At 40.1% G+C, this 20,261-nt stretch overlaps 4 protein-coding genes across 5 annotated transcripts; 2 read left to right on the top strand and 2 right to left on the bottom strand.

The window, feature by feature from the left end:
- Positions 1-2,630: 2,630 nt before the first annotated feature.
- LOC105056905 (L-type lectin-domain containing receptor kinase S.4-like) lies at positions 2,631-5,008 on the top strand (the record flags this gene model as incomplete). Its single annotated transcript, XM_010939272.4, has 1 exon — positions 2,631-5,008. A coding segment is annotated over one exon (1,932 nt), but the record flags the coding sequence as incomplete, so codon positions are not given.
- Positions 5,009-6,422: 1,414 nt separating this feature from the next.
- LOC105056906 (uncharacterized) lies at positions 6,423-11,938 on the top strand. 2 transcript variants are annotated; one of them, XM_010939273.4, is made up of 8 exons: positions 6,423-6,667; positions 9,150-9,211; positions 10,575-10,718; positions 10,913-10,986; positions 11,102-11,156; positions 11,227-11,289; positions 11,385-11,512; positions 11,703-11,938. In XM_010939273.4, the coding sequence occupies exons 1-8, from the start codon at positions 6,622-6,624 to the stop codon at positions 11,776-11,778; spliced, it is 648 nt and encodes a 215-aa protein (XP_010937575.1). In that variant the 5' UTR covers positions 6,423-6,621; the 3' UTR covers positions 11,779-11,938. The 2 variants fall into 2 exon arrangements, with proteins under 2 accessions (XP_010937575.1, XP_073104606.1); XM_073248505.1 differs by lacking the exons at positions 6,423-6,667; positions 9,150-9,211 and adding an exon at positions 10,056-10,110.
- A 1,336-nt stretch (positions 11,939-13,274) lies between these two features.
- LOC105056907 (uncharacterized) lies at positions 13,275-16,711 on the bottom strand. The gene is made up of 4 exons (XM_010939274.4): positions 15,677-16,711; positions 14,686-14,889; positions 13,727-14,560; positions 13,275-13,638 (listed from the first exon to the last, which is right to left on the bottom strand). Exons 1-4 carry the CDS (start codon positions 15,729-15,731, stop codon positions 13,592-13,594), a joined length of 1,140 nt encoding a protein of 379 aa, XP_010937576.1. The 5' UTR covers positions 15,732-16,711; the 3' UTR covers positions 13,275-13,591.
- A 134-nt stretch (positions 16,712-16,845) lies between these two features.
- LOC105056908 (pentatricopeptide repeat-containing protein At1g11290, chloroplastic) lies at positions 16,846-18,981 on the bottom strand. Its single transcript, XM_010939275.4, has one exon. The coding sequence runs from the start codon at positions 18,814-18,816 to the stop codon at positions 16,978-16,980; it is 1,839 nt and encodes a 612-aa protein (XP_010937577.2). The 5' UTR covers positions 18,817-18,981; the 3' UTR covers positions 16,846-16,977.
- Positions 18,982-20,261: the final 1,280 nt, after the last annotated feature.

Here is a 20,261-nt window from a genome sequence, read left to right as displayed (position 1 = left end):
AACCCACTCTTAATTTGTAGCATGTAGAGCACATTTGTCTCAAATAACATCATTGGAACATTTTTTTTTCCACAATTATTTGTTCACCTTGTACTATCTTTGTACAGTTTTTCTTTCTGATTCAGTAAAATTTGGTGGCTAATGATCCTTTGTAACCTTAGCCTCCACTTCAATCTATAAAACAAAAAAGAAGAAGAAACACTGGCTACAATTAGTTCTTTATTTGATATTCTCTTTTCCTTTGCCAACTTTCAGTCTACTTGAATTCATCAATAGATATTTGTAACCCAGAATATTGCTACATTACTGCAGCATGAACAATCAATACACCAAGGCCCTGTTTGGAAATTGTGGGATTTAGGTTAATCCTATAGGATTTAAGAATCCCAAGAATAAAAATCTAGTAAAGATGGGAATGAGATATTTGGATGATTTAACAGCATACAAGTTTCTTTTTACAGTCAAACAAAGAAATTTGTTAAGTAGATTAACTTCGAGTTCCCTCTTGGAATCTTTTATTTTAGTAGTCTAGAATTTTAGGGCAAATCGGTTTTTTTTTTCCAACTTCAGCACAATAGCGGCTGCTACATCATTACCGGAAGAGATTGAATTCCAAGTGACCTCTACTGTATCATTGATAGAGTCATAATAAAGCCGGGCTCTATTGAATTTAGAGGGGATTTAGGCTGGGGTTTGAAAGGCAAAAGGATCGAAGCATGATCTGAACAAGAATTTGCCAGGGCAAGCTGCTCAGAGTTGGAAAAGAGAGAATCCCCTTCCAGAGAGAATAGAAATTTTAGTCAAGTTTGGCCATAATTGGGAACTCCGTTCGGTTACTTCATGAAAAATCGGCCTTTTAGAAGTAGTAGATCAATTAGTTGAAGGGATTGTATGAGATTAGCAAATATCCAGAAAGCATTTAAGATTTTGTCAAACCATAGAGCAGAGATGAAAGAATGGGTTTCTTTCCTAATAAGATTGAGATGAGCAGCACTCCATCCCAAGAGAATGCTTCCAGCAGAACATTGGGCATCAAGAGAAAGCCACAAATCCACCTGACCTTCTGAGGCGGATCTCAAGATTCTGGGGGAAAACTCCTATACATTTAGTTTAAACGCGAAGAATTGTACACCTATGCATTTAGATAAACCACATTCTTTCATCCACAAGTGCAGATCTTGCAATGCATTTGTTGACACAACAAGCTTTTAGAATAAAAGCTGAAGCCAGACAATTTGTATGCACACATATCGAGGTTTCTAAAATAATCCATGATGTGTTTGGTTATTTATTTATTTATTTTTAATTTTTGATTTTTAAAAAATATTTTTTATTTTTTTGATTTTTGCTATTGAGTAAAAATAAAAAATTCAAAAGTATGTTTGGTAACTATGTTGCTATAAAGCAAAAAGCAAAATTTAGAGATGCAGGTGAAGAGCTCGACGGAGGAGAAGGATTCAGAAAGGGAAGGAGAAGGAGGTGAGGAGATGAAGAGCTCGACGAGAAAGAACGGTTCGGACTGTTTACTTTTTGGTTTGATGCTTTAGACGTGGGAAAGTAAAAAAAATAGAAAAATAAATTTTGAAAAGCAACAAATTTTGTTTTATATATAAAATAATTATTTTGATTATTTTAATTTTTACCTTTTACTTTTTATGGTGTTACCGAATATTATTTTTTGATTTTTATTTTTTAAAAATTAAAAATAAAAAAATATATTTTTTTTAATGACTAACCAAATGCATCCTAAGATGTATCAAGTAAAAATGAGGTAGAGCAATCGAGCACCTGCTACCTCGCTCGTCCCTTCTCTCTAGCCATATCTCCTTCTACATGTGGAAGGATGCTGTCTTGGTGAGCTGATACCTGTGCGTCCCCTTAAAACTCCTCATCTCTCCCCCTTTGGTTGGACAAATGGTTGCCTCACAAAATTTGGTATTTTGCTTTCTTAATCCTTTTCTTTACCTCTTTCACTACCCCAATCTCGTTTGGTCCTGCATCACCTCCATTGAAGATAATTAGATTATGGCATAGATTGACCGTAATCCAATGCAGGTATCTCATTAGTTATCATCACATTCTTCCATCTCTGTCATTATATATGATCATGGTATAAATTGGATTTGTGTCTTAGACTTGATCAAAGTATGTTGGGCTAGTCTTGAAGCAGGGCTTCCCGAATGAACTTGGGCTTGGTGTTACAATTTGAGGCTGAGAATGGCCCAAAAATTTGAGGCTTAAAGTGCGACTGCATCAAATCCACACACGCACACACACATATATATCTCTTAGATCAGGCTTGGTGAAACCAGTCGCTGGCAAGTCAATCCGGAGGTTTAGTTTAACAGAAATTATATTCTACTTAGCACGCACCACCATGGCCATGCCGTCAATCGCGGCTATTTGTTTTGTTGGAGTGTACGACCATGTGGTACATGCGGTCTATATTGTAATTGAACAAGCCATCCTCCCTTGGTCCCCTCCGGTTAGTTTAGAAAACGCGAAACTTCGGCCTCCTCGGCTGATTAATTTAAATTGACCACGATTTGACGTTGAATCCCTTTGCTCCTCTCCGGCAAAACCCAGCTCCCCTGTACCTCTCCGGAACTCGAATCCTTTCCAATGTCTAAATTACCCGTCTTTATTTCTTCGTGGGCTTTCTCTCTCTTTTCCTTTCTGTCCACTCCCAACATGAAAGATTCGTCTACACCAAATTCAGGAGAAGTGAAGGCATTGGCGCGGACGCCGACGGAAGCAGCCTTAGCCTGAATGCAGTGGTGGAGATCCATGGCACCGGACTTCTGCAGCTGACGAAAGAGACGAGCCGTCTCATCGGCCACGCCTTCTACCGCACCCCTCTCCAATTCAAGGACACGGTCGACGGCGCTGTCCACTCCTTCTCAACCACCTTCGCCTTCGCCATCGTCCCCGACTACCCCCAGCTCGGCGGCCACGGCTTCGCCTTCGTCATCGCCCCTTCCATAGAGCTCGCCGGTGCTCTGCCCAGCCAATACCTCGGCCTCCTCAACGCCAGCAACGTGGGCAACTTCACCAACCACATCTTCGCCGTGGAGTTCGACACCGTCCAGGACTTCGAGTTCGGCGACATCAACGACAACCACATCGGGATCGACATCAATAACCTGGTGTCCAACGCCTCTGTGTCCGCCGCCTACTACAGCGACGATGGCAAGATGAACGAGCTCAATCTCAAGAGCGGCCAAAACATCCAGGCGTGGGTCGACTACGACGGCTTTGGAAAGGTCCTCAATGTCACGGTCTCCCCTTGCTCCTCCAAACCTCCAAGGCCAGTGCTATCCTTTCCCCTCGATCTGTCTCCGATTCTCCATGACCAGATGTTTGTAGGCTTTTCGGCCTCCACTGGGTTGTTGGCGAGCTCCCATTACCTCTTGGGTTGGAGCTTCGCAATGAATGGTGTTGCTCCATCCCTCAACCTCACCGACGTCCCCTCCTTCCCATCACAACACAAGAAGAAAAACACCACCTTTATCATCATCGCCGCCGTCGGTGCCGTCCTGCTCCTGATCGCCGCCATTGCCGCAGCCTCCTTCCTCTTTTACAGGTTTAAGAACGCCGACGTGATCGAGCCCTGGGAGCTGGAGTGCGGCCCGCATCGGTTATCCTACAAGGAACTGAAGCACGCCACCAAGGGCTTCCGGGACCGGGAGCTCCTGGGCTTCGGCGGTTTCGGGAAGGTCTACAAGGGAACCCTTCCGGGCTCGGGCTCTGAGGTCGCGGTAAAACGAATCTCTAACGAATCGAGGCAGGGTATTCGGGAATTCGTGGCTGAGATCGCCAGCATCGGGCGGCTCCGCCACCGGAACTTGGTGCAGCTCCAGGGCTGGTGCCGGCGTCGGGCCGACCTTCTACTCGTCTACGACTACATGCCCAATGGTAGCTTGGACAAATTCCTATTTTCGGACGAATCCGGGCCTCCCCGACCGCTGCTGTCGTGGGCCCAGCGGTTCCGGATCCTCCGCGGCGTGGCCTCCGCCTTGCTCTACCTCCACGAGGAGTGGGAACACGTGGTGATCCACCGCGACGTCAAGGCCAGCAACGTCCTCCTCGACGGCGAATTCAATGGCCGCCTCGGCGACTTCGGGCTGGCCAAGATCTACGAGCACGGGGCCGACCCCAGCACCACCCGGGTGGCGGGCACCCTGGGCTACCTGGCTCCCGAGCTCACCCGGACCGGGAAGGCCACCACCGGCTCTGACGTGTTCTCCTTCGGCGCTCTGGCTCTTGGGGTGGTCTGCGGCCGGCGGCCTGTCGAGTCCAAGGCCGCGCCAGAGGAGATGATCCTGGTGGACTGGGTCTGGGAGCAGTGGAACGCTGGCCGGTGGGCTGAGGTGGTGGATCCCAGTCTGGGTGGTGACTACGAGAGGGAGGAGGTCGAAGTCATCGTCAAGGTAGGGCTGATGTGCTCCCACCTGGAGCCAGCGGTGCGGCCCACCATGAGGGATGTGGTAAGGTACCTAGACGGCGGCGACGCGGCTGAGGTGCCGGACGTGCCAAGCCCACCGGCCGACTACGAGGGGTAGGCTTCGATGCCTGTTCACCGTCGAGAGTCTCAGAGTGCTCTATCGCCATCGGCGAGGAACGGACCGGTTTGGTGAGTGGGTCCGGTTTGCCAGGCTCCACGTCCGGGGTTCCCACAGAGGAGGACTCTGCGAGCTGGAATTGTGATTTAGTGTGCGGACAGCTGGAAGATGCCGGTCCGTAGACGCGGTCTTCGGACTTCCGCAAAGCAACCCAAGTGCATCCCTACACATCGATAGTCTGGTTAGGAAAACCTGGGTTTGTAGCCGCGGTCAATCAGTCGGGAACCGTCCCGGTTCTAGTATGGATGGACAGGATTGATCCTCTAGGGTACATTAATAATACCATTTTCTTAAAGTGAAGTTTCCTGTGACAATTGCTGTGATCCTTCCTCAACATTTTTTTTTTTTTGAAAGAAAATAGAGTCTCATTCTGATCGTTCACTATACATGGTGTACCGAAAATTTTATCTTAATCAATTTCTAACCAGTCTGACGTTAACAACTTCTACTATTTTGATGAGTTCACAATTTCGTAATTGTAATTTGTTATTCGCTAACGAACAAAGAGCTGATTCCCTTTGAAGGGTATAGGTTATCTCGAACACATGGAACTTTGTACGATAGCTGTCTCTTTTTATGGATCTTGAGCAAGCCATGCAGCTTCTTCAGCTTAGGCAGTATGGAGAACCGGTTCATGCTTTCATTCTCACATGACTCCGGAAAAAAAAATTTTTTTTTGAACATTTGAGTGTTAGTGAAATTGAGCAATAGAATTATATATATGTTGTATCTTGTAAGATTGAATTCTCAAATTTTCAAATGTCACGTAACAATGAGTTCCAGAATTCCCAAATATTATTGTGATATCAGTCTACCATGAGTAAAGACATCAGCACGTTTACTTCTGTGTAGACCAACCTTTGACTGTGATACCCTTTGTCAAGGAGAAATAGGGCATCCAATCCAACTAAGAGAATGTCTTGATATACAGAATTGATTTTTTTTGTCATTTTTTGGTATTTATGGTATAATGATGGAAAGGTTTTTTATGTGCGATTTTTTTTTTCAATCCAAGTATCACCTTAATTAAAGCTTGCTGTTTGATTATGATGATCATCTTAATTTTTTTCTTAAAAAAGTATAAATTCATGAACCTATACAAAATAACGTAGATAAAAAGTATAGTCATCTATTAATATAGTCATGCATGTTTCTCTTTCAGATGCATTTTCATCCTATAATATTTGTCTTACGACCTTCAGATAAACTATACCTACCAACGAAGACTTGAAAAGGATTTGATGCAAGTCCAACAAAAATGATGACCGATGGAGATATGATTAATATTATTTAATGAGACAAACAAATATATTTAGGCTAAATAGAATACAAAATTTAATTCATTGTAACTGCAAATTTAGATGGTGTTTGGTTAGATATTAAAAAAAAAAATTTATTATTTTTAATTTTTTAAAAATAAAATTATAAAATAATATTTAATAACATCATGAAAAATAAAAATAAAATAAAAAAAATAAAATAATTATTTTATATATAAAATAAAAATATTTTATTTTTCAAAATTTATTATTATTTTTTTTATTTCTGCATATTTAAAACGTCAAACAAAAAAAAATAAAAAGCTCGAATCTTACTTCCTTTTCTCTTGTCGAGATCTCCATTTATCGTTTCCAAACATTATTTTTTACTTTATAACAATTTAATTATCAGACATATTTTTTATTTTTTTATTTTTATTTAATAATAAAAATAAAATATATTTTTTAAAAAATAAAAATTAAGAATTAAAAAGTGTAATCAAACGCACCCTTAGTGAGAAAAATTCGACCGTTCGGATTTCATCCACTCCGGCTCAGGTTAGCCGGCCGGCGATATTTTGCAGATCGACCGTTATATGTGGCACCGCCTCTGTTTTATTTATTATGTTCTTTTCTGTTGATATACGGTCGAGCGCGGACGAACTTTCTTTTTTTCTTCCGAACCCGCATACCCCTCTCTATCCTCTGTATTTGCTTTGGGATCGGATTGGTCGTCGGAAATGCCTGTGAGAGTGGTCGAAAGCTCGACGCCTTCACAAGTTTCAGGTCATGGATTTCCTTCACCCTTTCCTCTTTCTTTCGCTCATCTATTGATGTATCTATGAATTTTTTTCCCCCAAGAATCGTATGGATCCTAGGATATATAGGACGTTAGGGCCGAGTCAAGAACTGGAAGTAGGTTGGGTTTAATTTTTCTCGTAGTGCTATGTATGTGAAACCCTAGATTGTTAGGGTTTGCACTATGAGACTGGAGAAATTTGCTTCCGGTTAAACCCTTTCGTGCATATATCTAATAGAATTGTCTTTGTCGAGATGGTTTCAACTTAAGATTTGTTATTTTAGCTGGAGCCTTCGGGATTTATTGTTCCTGTACGCGGAAAGATGAAAGGGGAAAAAAAAAGGATTCTGTTGGAAAAGTGGTTTTCTATTTGGTAAAATACATAAAGCGGCGATACTTAAACACTTGATGGGATTCTGTTTCTTGGTTATGAAATTTGAAGGTGGTTTAAGTCTGACTGCCGTCCTTTGGTGATTAGAACTCGTCAAGTGCAAAGATTTCTTGCAATGTTAGTATGTCGTAACCTAAAATTTGCTTATTTGCATGGTTTGATTAATTTTGTGACTGAGGGGAGATGATTAAGTCTGGTTTTCGTTGCTCTTATTGGGAAAATAATATTTTATATACCTCAGATAGAGTATTTATTGTGATTTTGAATGTTTTGAAGGAAAATTTACTCATTGGCTATATCTATCTTGATTTTCTAGTGATACTTTAATCTCTTGAGCGCATCCAGATGCATATATCAGTTAAATCATTTTTTCCAATTTATTCAAAATGGCTTTTTTTTGCATGATGTTCTACTTTTTTGGCACTAAAGAAATTGATTAAGTTTGCTTTGTTACATTAAACGCATATATTGTACTGTATTATAAAAAATGACACTTTTTGAAGTTCAAAATAAATCCCATCTGACTTGACTGTCCGCATCATTTTTGATCAATGATTGCTATTCAATTTTGTTTTCAATTTATAACAGATTATTTTCTAGTAGCATATCTGTGTAGCAGCCCCCACCCCCTTGCTCATCAATAATGTTGTAATTTCTGAATGCCCAACTATCTCTTTTGTATTTTGATTTTTCATGACAATAATAAATGGACATTCCTGTGGCAGCATGATGCTTAGTTCATGCAGTGGGAATTCTACCTTAAAATGTCACTGAGTGTTGTCTTGCCCAGATGGCTAGACCATGGGGACCAATAATTGTGAAGCCATGCACTCGTTTAGTATATTGCTCTAATTTATTTAAAACCTTTTTTAAAGAAGGGCTCTAATAGATTTATTTCTATTGCTCCCCAGCATTTGTCTTTATGTGCATCTCACATTTCATCTTACTAGTATATGTGTATGTATAAGGTGTTGTATGTTATGGAACCTTCATCCCTAAATTCAACCTAGTTCTCTTGTGGATTGGCTGCCTTACAACTTAACCATGATGACCAGCCAAGCGTGAGATGTCATCATCCATATGTTCTTTTTTCTGTCCTTACCTCCAATTTAAATATATTTACCCACTAAAATGACTCGTTTCTTGAATCTTGGAGCTTTTCTTTTTCTATTGTCAATATCAATAAAAAGTTTTAACTTTAGGGAAATAAGTGCAATGTCTCTTCTTTACTTTATGGCTTTAGATTGCTAGAATTTCAGAAAGACTATTTTTCCCCCCTCTACTGTTTATTCTTTTTACTATATGAGCTTTGCAAATCCAAGTGGCCTTGGTGCTTCATTTGCAATTTGGGTGTCAAAATTTTATGTTAAAGCTAGTTCCAGGACGTACATTTAAACTACCAAAGGCATAATTTCTTGAAATAGTTGCCTTGTAGGGACAATAAAAATGTAAAGTGAAAGGTACTAAATGGAAAGGGCTTTGCTTGCATTATTAGGTATTATTAATGAAAAATCTTAGATATGGTCGATCCTTTTAGGACATGTCATGCAGACTGTAATGATTTGTGTACTAAGTCTGAAATAACATGTATTAAGAAGAGGTTTATCACATTATGTAAAATTTTACTTATAGGTGCCTCGTAAACATAAGTGACTTGTTTACCAGGATGCATCTTACTGCTTTCGTAAGTCATCTGAATAATGGTCTTCAATCCTTTCGGTTCTATTGCTTTTGTAGTTATTATGTTTGAATTCTTTGTCGCAGAAGTTGGTTTATTGTTTATTGTTCCTGTGTGATTCTTGAGTTGGCTTATTAGACATTCATATCTATATACATTTGTAGATGCTTACATATATGTGTCCATGTAGGAAGCCCTAAGTTCATTAGATATTCTAGTGCTTAAAGTGTATAACAAATATGTTCATCTGATATCATTCTTATGTTTTCTACCTCTTCTCTGTTGTTCATTATCATGCTACTGTATTTAGAGCTCACTATTCTAGCCATGTTCATGTCTTTACATGCTTTCTTTCATTAAGCTCATGTAATACTGTACTGAAGAAAAAAAGCTTGCTCAGGACAAGATGCGAGTTCTGGACATTCTCTACCTCCTCGTTGTACACTTTTGAATGTTGGACGGGTAAATTCTTTCATTTCTTGACTAATATGTTTCTTGTATAACTACAGTCAGTGGATAACTTTTTGGTGGCTTTTAATAAACTAAGATACAAGCTAGCTCTCAAGCTGTAGCATTTGTTACCAAGAAACATTAAAATGACCCATGTATTATACTATTATACTACTAAAGAACATTCTTCATAATTGAAATTTACTTGACTTTACAATGCAACATTATGATTCATGTCGCATTTTCAATCAATCAATTAGGGATTATGCACATGTTTCATTATTCAGTTACTGCTGTGCATGAGGAAATGAGGTGGGAATTAGCTTCGTCAAAGATTTAATTGTCTATGTCTTGTCCAGTGGTTTATTACATTGATCATGAGGGCATGTGGACATGAGTTTGCATCTTTACTTGAAATCTAAAATAAGTAAACAATATTTTCAGATGACCAGATTGGATTATGAGTAAATCACTTCTTGTTTCCTACCATGAACTAGTTCGAACTTCCTCCTTCTATCTTTTAATGTGCTCAAAATGTGCATCCGGACAAGGAATATGACTAATGGTGTGGATGCACGTAAGTGACGAAAAGCTTGATATGACACCTTTTTTTTAATATTTGACAATGCAAGATACCATAAATAACTGGAAGGAAAGAAACCTTGGAGAACTACAACAAAGGCACGGTACACCTGGGACATCAAGGTGAGATACTAATCTAGGTAAAATTTTGATTCAGACAAAGTGATGCAAGTTATGGTGATTCACATCATTAATGTTCAATATTATATACTTATGCTATAACAGCTTAGGTTATTTTGGATAACTAGCTTTTGATGAACTTTCATGGTTTCAGTGCTATGAGAGAAGGCAAATCATAGCATATGATGCTTATTGGATATGCATTCCAGGTTGTTAAGCATTCTAAAATTATATTTTTGTGCTACTAACTAATCTAAGCGAGAAGGTAGTATTTTAATAATATTGATAGGAAAATAAATGAAACATTCATTTTTAAATAGTTTTGTTCCTAAACTTATTATCACTATAATGTTGTTATTAGCTTACTGATTGATGTGCTGAAATATGAAGCAATACATATTGAAGGTAGATTGATGCATCTCAATCGGTTACATTCATGCTGTAAAGTACATGAACCAGTCTTCGTCAATACAAATAAATTGTTCCTATAATTGTTGTCCAGAGCATTATCTCTGTAAATATTCCTTCTACATTTATATTTATTATACTCTTTTATCGATGTCTGCTATCCTTTTTCTCACAATACATCATAGGCATGGATGCCAAAATGTTTAATGTGTTCCACTGCTTTTTAACCTACTTAGAATTACAGTGACTAGCTTTCAATGCCCAGGCTTTTGCTGGAACTCAGAATGTTTCAAGTTTACAGAAAGATGAAGCATGGAAAGTTAATGTACAGATCCAAGGATGTGATTTTGATCATGGTTATTTATGTGGTACAATGGAAGCACTCAACGTTCCTCTAGCGGACACACCTGTAAGTAATTTTACTTCCCTGGATTTGAAAATGTTTTTTCATTTTTAAATCCACACTCTGGTGGCAAGAAATTTAGTTGAGTTTGATTCGGGCCTTCAATTTTTGTATCTGTCAGTAATTTAAATAATTTTATTGTTTTAGGAATTAGGAAAGCTCTGATCAGCTGTTCTTTCTCTTTTCCTTTATATTTCCAGGTAGTTACATTCTGGGAGGGAGAAATTGTGGACACTAAAAACTATACATTTTTCACTGGCAAGTGGGAAGCGACGTATGGCCCCGTTTTTCTAGCAGTTCCTTTTATATTATTAACAACATTTTAGGGCTTTGTATAAGAATATTTTATACTCTTCTCTTAATGAAGTTAGTTGTGGGTTTTCGTATAGGCCAGAGGATGACATAAGGCACTGGTCCAAGTTTCCATCTTTTGCTCCACTTCTGGTAAGAGAACCCTAGTCTAAGTTTCCATCTTGGTGGTTCAGATGAAGAGGGCTATTCTTTCTCCCTTCAGAGCCAGGTTGAGGCTGATGGTGGTAAATCTTTGGACCTGAGCAACTACCCATATATATTTATGGTATTATATTTACTGAACCTCTTCTCCAATTTCATCTTAGAGGATTACACTCATTCTATCAGCAAGATGATGCAGACTTACATTGTGTGTTGCAGAGATGGAAGGAGCAGTACTTTGTCAATGTTGGAGTAGATTGTGGCTTGACTATTGCTGGCTTCTACTATGTTTGCTTTTCCTGCAGTGATGGCTCTATTAGTGGCTTTTATTATGATCCAAACAGTAGGTAAGCTTCAGGCCGTTTCTTTTTTGTCTGCTTCTTTATCCCATTTTGACATCATATCTCTAAATAATGGCTTTTATAATCCTCTGTAAATAAGATCTTCTTGTTTCTACATGGTATGCATTTTTTATCCTTCCAACACAGAACAGATGTTTTGATTTTGTTTTCACAAAATTTTGGTTGTCACCTGCAGCCCATTTCAGAAGCTTGAACTAAAGTGCAGCAACGAGCTCTTGGGTTTCACTTTTTCTTCATATCAGTTACAGTGAGCCAATTTTCTTGTTCATAAAAGATACATATGCTTTAGTTTCTGATTACTGTAACAGTTCAGGCAGCTGATATTGTTTAAGCTTATTGATATTTGGACAGCACTCTTATGTCAGTGAATGATAACTGTAATTAAAAGCAGTTCATCTCCTTAACTGGGCATCTCTAGTTTCATCTTTTACAGTTGTGAAGAATGACCACCATACGTGTCCGATCAGCCTAGTGACAGACAAGTTCCTATTGGTATGTTTTGATATGAAGTATGAGCCTGAAACGATTTTGGCCATCATTAAAGCTGCCAAAATATTATTAAGCTACAACTGTGAGAATTGATCGATAGTGAAATTAATATGTTGTTGTATTAACTGATGTTAACTGTTATTAGGCATTGCATAATTTTCAATATTTAGACAATACATACGAAGAGAACAGAAATTTAATATCACTGTATCACAAAGCTCCCACTGGCATGCAGCGTATTCGTTTTCCATCACCAGTCAAGGGGAGTGTCTGGGATCTTGTCAACAATTATTATGTTTGGAATCAGATGGTTTGCCATCGAATTTCTTTTTGTGTGCATAAATATGTATTAGCTGAAGAGAGAATTATGACGGTCGAACTACTTAAACAGTGGATGGCTTTGCTTGAGGATGTTGAGGCAGCTTCCATGAAATAGCATGTACAGACATGTTATGGGAATACAATGCATGCATGTGGTTGCTGTATCTGCACTGAGATGCGGTGGAGATGAATTGCTGCACTGACATTATGCTGTCTCTCGTCCATCTGATCGCGAAGAAATTGATATGTGTTGCATGTGACAGATCTTTGCTTTGATGATGTCTTAGAAGGTTATGCGGGGAGAGAGAGAGAGAGAGAGAGAGAGAGAGAGAGAGAGGATGGTGACTTGGATGGTGAAGTATCATAAGATCATGCAGTCCCTTGTTATGGGATGAATTCTTCTGCTGCCGCTCCTGTCCAGAAAACGTTTGGACACAGACGTTACATCGCTGTACTGCAGATAAATATCCAGTCATCAGCAAAAGGCTGAAACATTATGCCCGAGATCTGGGGTCATCCTAACCAAGGTTTACAGTCACCGCTTAAATATGCACCAGACTTTTTTAAAAAACAATTACAATGCAAGGGTCATTGATTTTGACCTGTTTCAGAAGCACCTGCTTTTGGCTTGTATGGCTCGTTGTTTTTTTGCTTTTGCAGCAGATATGAATATTATTTACATATATATGTATGTATCATGGAATTATTAGTTTTTTTGATGTAAAGATATTGATGTTGATATTACGATTGATAGATGCATTCGAACTCTTTACTAATGACACCCTTTGTATATATTTTTTTTTCTTTCTTGGTGTACGAGACACCTGTAGAATTAATCATTCAACTAGTTGGCACTTCACAACTTACGTATCTCCCAAGTCTAATTAGTTGTGCGGAGGATAAGTTAATAAAAAGCAATGCCTACCTGTTTGGGGTAAAAAAAAAAAAAGGAAGTTGTTATTAGAGATGGTTAATATACAGAAGTCGGAACATTGGAAGCAATGCTCTTAACCACGTTCTCTTGAATTCAAAATTTAATGAATCTCATTATTTGGAGGACATCATTTCAAGGATGTGAAAAATCGACTGCAAAATCTTCTTCTCCTTCTCCTTCTTCTTTTTGGATGGAACGCCTACAAAATCTTCAGACGCAGGAAATCACTGCTACCTAACATACACTCATCGATCACCTAGGCCACGATTTCCTCCAGTTAGTTCTTTAGATGAAGTATGATATGTGCATGTCAGGGCTCCTTAATTGGTGTATGCTTGAAGTCTCCTTCCGTCAATTTCAACTTCTTCTGCAAGTCGGTAAACCTTCAATCAGCGTGTTGCCAAAATTTCTATTTATACGTATGCCCATGTTAGTCATGCATGAATAATGCGTACCTGCAAAAGGATTTGTAGAGACTGGGATGGGTGATCCATGCTCCTCAAGATTTCTAGAATCTAGGATGGGTGACTTCTGCGCATTATTAAGTTTTGTAGAGCCCGGGATGGGTGACCCATGCGCATCAAGATACGTAGAAAGTGGGGTCGGTGCCTCCCGCGCGCGAGGAGGATTGGTAGAAACTTGGATCGGCCGCTGATCCGCAGGAGGATTTGTACAAACTGGGATTGGTGTCTCACGTAGCTCTTCCCTTCCCAGCAAAGAAGAGACCGCTTCCTTCACCTTCTCCACTATGCCCGCTTCACCCTGGGCTTCACCAGTATTCCTCGGGCTTACAGCTTCGGTGATCACCTGACAGAGTGCTCTATCTTCTTCTCCAGGCTCCAGCTTGTGCATAAGATACTCCTTCACCGAAATCCCCTTATCCCACATCTGCTTTGCTCCTAGTTCTTGTCCGGTTCCTGGGCTCTGGATCTTTGAAGCTATCATCTGTGTCGCCTCCGAGACCATGTTGTACGCCGGTGCAAGCATCTCTGTTACGGTCTCGGGCAGCGTCTTATCGGTACCGCTCTCTCCGACAGGATCTTGGTGTGCCGGCATGCTGTGCGACAAAGATGTAGCATGGGGAGATGATGTCTCCTTGATCGCGTCAAGGTGGTGCAAAACCGGTGGTTCGAGCATATCGTTACCTTGCTTCATTTCTGGTTCCTTGTCAGCGTTGTCGCGCTGGAAAACTACTGATTTCTCGAGTGCAATGGGACTTTGTAGTACTGCCGACGGATGTTGGGAAGTTCCATCCTTGTAGGTGTCAGGAGCCGTCTCCGATTCATACACTGAAATCACAAGCAGCAAATTTTTTAACATTCTGTGCAGCGGTGATCGGACTACATTTCTCGTGAAAAGTCGGGAGAAATATGAGCAAGATAAAAGAAATGAAGTGGCGGATATAGATGAGTACTTGGAGCGCCGTGGTATTCAGGATCTTGTTCATCATCCTCTTCATCCAAGGTAACTCCCCATGGAGGGGTGGGATTGTCATCGTCGTGTCCATGTTTCTTCTTGGCAAGCAGGTTCCTCCACTTCCTAGCCTTCTCCTTCACCTTCGACAGAACCGACTTCTTCACATGGTGGTGATCGTGATCATCTTCAAAGTCGAAGCCACCTGCAAAGGTTGGAGTTGCAGGTGCTGATCAGTGACCATGTTCAAATAAATCTTACTACATATATTTACATCAAAAGTAATTCGCAAGAGAAAGCAAGTCTGGATCGGCCAACGAACCCCTGTTAATTTCAATTGCTTGACATTTTTGCTTCTAGTGGTTTGATCTCTTTTTCGAAGGTTTAAACTTTAAACACATCATCAATTCTCAACTACTTTAGCCTCTCAGTCAGAATGTGTGACTGATAAAATCTAGAATAAGATATGAATAAGATCTGATGTGATAAATGATGGAAATACAAATGCTTCATTATCAACTAGAAGCGAGAAACACAAATTTAGCATATCAGTGAACAATTCATGATAGACCTATAATCTTGTGCGACAACGCGCAAACCTGAAGATGCTGTTTAGTTTAGTTGCCCAGTTATTGTTGATCAGAAGTAAAACTTTGACACAAGGGACAAATGTCAGAAATACAGACAAATATCAATACATTACTCTGCTTTAACAATTTAAGCCACCATCCAGAATCTACAATGCCCCTAATAGTTTTTCTGACACTCTGTTATCATCGACCTGCAGTTTCATGCATCTCTTATTTCGGACTCGTCTGTGTTTCTGAGAGTTCATGGCTATCAAGACAGATTAAATCATACCACATGCTACGGAGGTAATCAATCTTTATGTATGTCTGTCACCAATGGTTCCTACAAATTTCGTTAGAAAGCACCAAAAACAGGGCATAAAGGACTCGTGGAAGAAGGAGGTGGGTGATAGAGAATTGTACCGTGATTAAGAGCAGAAATGCTCTCCACATGTCTCCTCCCTTCGGATTCAGACATTGTTTCCCACCCTCAATTCATCTGAGATTGATTCCAAACAAAGGAGGGACCCAAAACTGATCATGTTTGGATTATAACGTGTGGGCAGTTAGGAACAGCCACCTACTTTTTAGCAGCGTTGATGGCCAGGGGAAAACGACGCTTCCGCGCCACCCAACGAGCTTCTCGTCTAAAAGAAGGGAATGGCCCCGTTTGAAACCGGTCTTGCCGCATGCCCCTCTCCTCGGCCCGTCACAGGCTGGATGATTTGAGGCTCCACACTATTTTTAGTCGTCACTTCCTGGAATCCCTGTTCGAGAATGGTGCAGCCACGGGTGGTAGCCGGAACCCAATTCTATAGAAGATGAGGCGGAAGAGGGAGAGCAACGGTAAAAAATCATGACGACTGCTACACAAATCAGAGACACAGAGGGAGGAAATGGCAGCTATATTGAGCATTTCCTCATTTTTTTTCTTCCTCCAGCATCAATCATTTTGCAGTGATCTCAGGAGGAATACCAGAACTTTATTTAAAAAAAAAATGTCCCAAAAACATATCTAAGTCAAATTTTTCTTTAAAGGAAATCTTATGCACTAATCTGCAGGCAAAAAGTGAAAGCACAGAATATCTGCTTGGTGTCAGTAAATTCTGGTTTGAACGACTCGTTTTGATGGACTTGTAAAGTAACTCACTTTTAAGAAGCAGAAGCCACAATCATTCTCTAGGAAAATAAAATTTAGAATTGACAATTCAATATTGAGTTGACAAGAAAACCAAATGAAACGTACATTATTGGTTGAGTCAGAACATAATCTTGAACGAACTTAAATATTTCAGAAGTTTTTAAGTTTTTGGGAAAAACGTTCAGAAATGAGATTCATCTCTAGTTGATTGCAAAATTGAGACAAATGTCATAATGATCCATATAAATGGATACGAAACTCCTATTTATTTGTTTCAGTGTTCTCCTTTGACATGTCTACATGCTTGAAACTGATGTACAAACTTGGAAGCTTTATTTTCTCGTGTGCCTGGCTTTTGAATCCCAAATCCATTGAATTTTTCATTCCAATTCGAAAGCAATAATCTTACCCTTCAAAATAATTGGAGTTACCACAAGAAAAATTGAAAAAATTCACAAAATTAATGCTTATCTCATTTGATCAGCCTTCAGTCAGATCCATCTATCTTTCCTATGCAAAATAGTCAGTCAGCACATTTTAGATCAATATATTCTTCCACGAGTCATGTACAAAAGCAGCAGTATCATGCCAATCCTTCCAATGCACCAAGAGGAATTCGATCCTCAATCCAAGTCCAGGCAGGCTTCTTCTTCAATCCTTTTCCCAACATGGTTTTCCGCACACCTGTTGCCTTGTCCCAACAACCATCAGCTGCAAAGACATTTGAGAGCAAAACATGAGTAGAATGATCATTTGGGCATAGCTCAAAGAGGCTCTCTGCAGCACGTTTGGCTATCTCCACATTCCCATGAATTCGGCATGCACTGAGAAGAGCCCTGTAGACCGAAAGGCTTGGCTTTATAGGCATATTATTGACAAAAGTTTCTGCTTCATGAAGATAACCTGCCCGACCAAGAAGATCAACCACGCAAGCATAATGCTCCAATCCTGCAACAACTGGTGAGTCACCGTCTTTCATCAAATAGAAAAATTCAAGACCCTTCTCCACAAGCCCAGCATGGCTACAAGCTGTGAGCACCGACAGAAAGGTAGTACGGTCTTGTCTAACTCCAATTTGTCTCATTTGTTCGAACAATTCTACAGCCTTCCTGCCATAGCCATGTTGGGCACACCCTGCAATAAGCGAATTCCAGGAAACCAGATCGGGCTCAGCCATAGAAGAAAAGACCTTTTTGGAATCACTTATTGCACCACATTTTGCATACATCGATACAAGACCATTCTGAACACATACATTTGAAGCATGTCCTGTCTTCCAAACGAGAGTATGGATTTGCTTACCCTCTTCAAGAGCAGAAAGCATTCCTATAGCTCTCAAGACGCTTGCGAAGGTGAAGAAGTCTGTATCGATGCATTCCCTTCTCATTTTGAGGAACTTTTCAATTGCTTCCTTGCCATCTCCCAGATGAGAAAATGCTGCAATGATTGAGTTGCAAGATATCTGATCCTGTCTTGAGACAGTGGGATAAGCCTTTACAAAATCCTCCAAACTGCCACATTTTGAGTACATGGTTACAAGGGTGACTGCAATGTAAGGATCGGCCTCTAAACCTTCTCGTAGCACAAGACAATGGACTTGCTTTCCATGAACCAAATCTTCAGGCCTCGAGAACGAGCTAAGGAGGCTGTTATAAGTCACCTTATTCAATCGAACACCGAGATGCCTCATCTCTCTGACCAACAGCATGGCATCATAAGGTCTTCGTTGCAGCACATATCCAGTCACCAGTGAGGTCCAAGTGATCACATTCCTCTCGTCCATCTCATCAAACACTCTCCTGGCCACGCCCATATCGCAGCACTTCGAATACATATCCACCAATGCCGTCCCCACCACCACATTCGAGCAAAACCCATGCTTGAAACCAACGCAGTGCAGCATCATTCCATAACCCAGAACCCCTGACCGGGAGCAAGCCACTAAAACACTCGACACGGTAGACGGGCTCGGAAAAATCCCTTGAGAAACCATCTGCACAAAAGCTCGTATGGCGAGGATTGGGATTTCGGACTGCGAATGGCCATGGATCAGAGCATTCCACGTGACTACGTTTCGTTTGGGCATTTCTTCGAACAACCGTTGCGCCTCGGAAATTCTCCTGCACTTGCAGTACACATCGAGAAGAGCGGTAGTGATGAAGAGGTTGGAAGCCAGGCCCAGCTTGATGACGGCGGTATGCGTCTGCTGTCCAGTCGCAATAGACGAAGATTTGGCGGCCGCAGAGAGGATTCTGACGAAGTCGTAGGGGGCGGCGCGCAGGTGGCACGGGGTCTGGAGGTCCAGTGCATCGTCCGAGTCGGAACCGGTGTCGCTTGAGACGGGGGAGATGAAATGGGATGCGGTGTGAACCGCGGTACGGCGGCGGCAGAGGAGAAGCGGAGAGGCGAAGCGGCGGAGCATCTTACAATCATCTTCTCGAGGTGGTGGTGGTGGTGGAACGAAGGTCCTCGTGTCGTCCACCTCACAGCTAACTCAGGCTCCCCGACAGGGGGTTGGGTCGGACACCGATAACTAGCGATCTTTTTCTTAAAAAAATGACAGACGTTAGATGAGAGGGGTGGATTTTAATTTGGTATATAGGGTTTCATTGATTCATTCATGCATCCATTTATTTATTTATCCATTTATCTATTTAGTTTTTGGTAGAAGTATCCATGAACAATAGATCACATATGAAGGTAGCCCAATTGTCTCTCAAATTCTACCATGAAAGCTTGATGATAGATCATAACTATAATCTGATAAACATTTCTTCCTAAGAGGCTTCATCAATGCTAGCACCTTGATTTGAGTGGTTTATTAAGAAAATGGGGCATCTACGATAGATTACAACCATATAATTGAAAATTGATAAATATATTTTATATAAATATTATAAATTTATTTTCTCTCTCCTAATGATCAGTTTAGAGTTACTTTGGTTTTAAAAATATGCATATATATATATATATATATATATATATATATATATAAAGGAGGAGGAAGTGCACATCAAAAAATAAGCTATGTTTACAAAAAAAAAAAAAAGAAAAAAGAAAAAAAGCTATGCGACTTGCATGGATCAATTTGAAGATCAAATCTAACTTAATTGGATATACCATATATTTATATAAAGTTTGACAAAATTGACTTGACCACGAAAAACTCGAGTTTAAAAGTAAGTCCTCAAACTTCCTCCTAAGGTGATGACATTAAATATAATGTGCTTTTTTTTTTGGTTGGAAGTAGAGGAATCTTAAGATGACAATAAGGCTGGGATGTGAGATGAGAGAGCATCAAATCATTGTAGTTAATGAGACTCACAAATCATGTTTCTCCAATGAAGAGCTTCAAATGAAGGGAAGAGAGAGGGGGTCTAAGGGACGAGGGTTTGGACTTCCCCCTTCTTTTGTAACATTTAAAGAATATTGAGAGATAAAGGAGGATGGATCAAGGGAGGCACAAGAGCAAAACAAACTTTTAGGACTTATGCAAAAGATATATGACACAATTATAAGTTAAACATGAGTTTAGTTGGTGCTTGACTATTTGGTTTGAGTCCAACATAAATTCAAAGTGGATCTTGTTGAGCCAAACTTAATCGAAGCAGTAGAAATCATACCTGGGCCACTTCAAGTTAATGTTTGACTCAAGTTAATTTGTTATGCAATAGAGATGTAAGAGTGCAGATGCAGAGGTACAACCTCCCTATATTTTTGTTATGGTAGTAAACAAAAACATTTGAGAATGTGAGGAAAAGTTGTGGACGGTTATCATTTCCCAACAAGTAAAAATATTTTAGTATTTAAATCCAATCCAAAAAATATTGATACAAAAACACATTTTTAAGCTTAATAGTGGTCTCA

Source organism: Elaeis guineensis, chromosome 14, assembly GCF_000442705.2.
Source record: "Elaeis guineensis isolate ETL-2024a chromosome 14, EG11, whole genome shotgun sequence".
In the NCBI taxonomy this organism is placed as follows: Eukaryota; Viridiplantae; Streptophyta; class Magnoliopsida; order Arecales; family Arecaceae; genus Elaeis; species Elaeis guineensis.
This window is presented reverse-complemented; position numbering and strand designations above follow the sequence as displayed.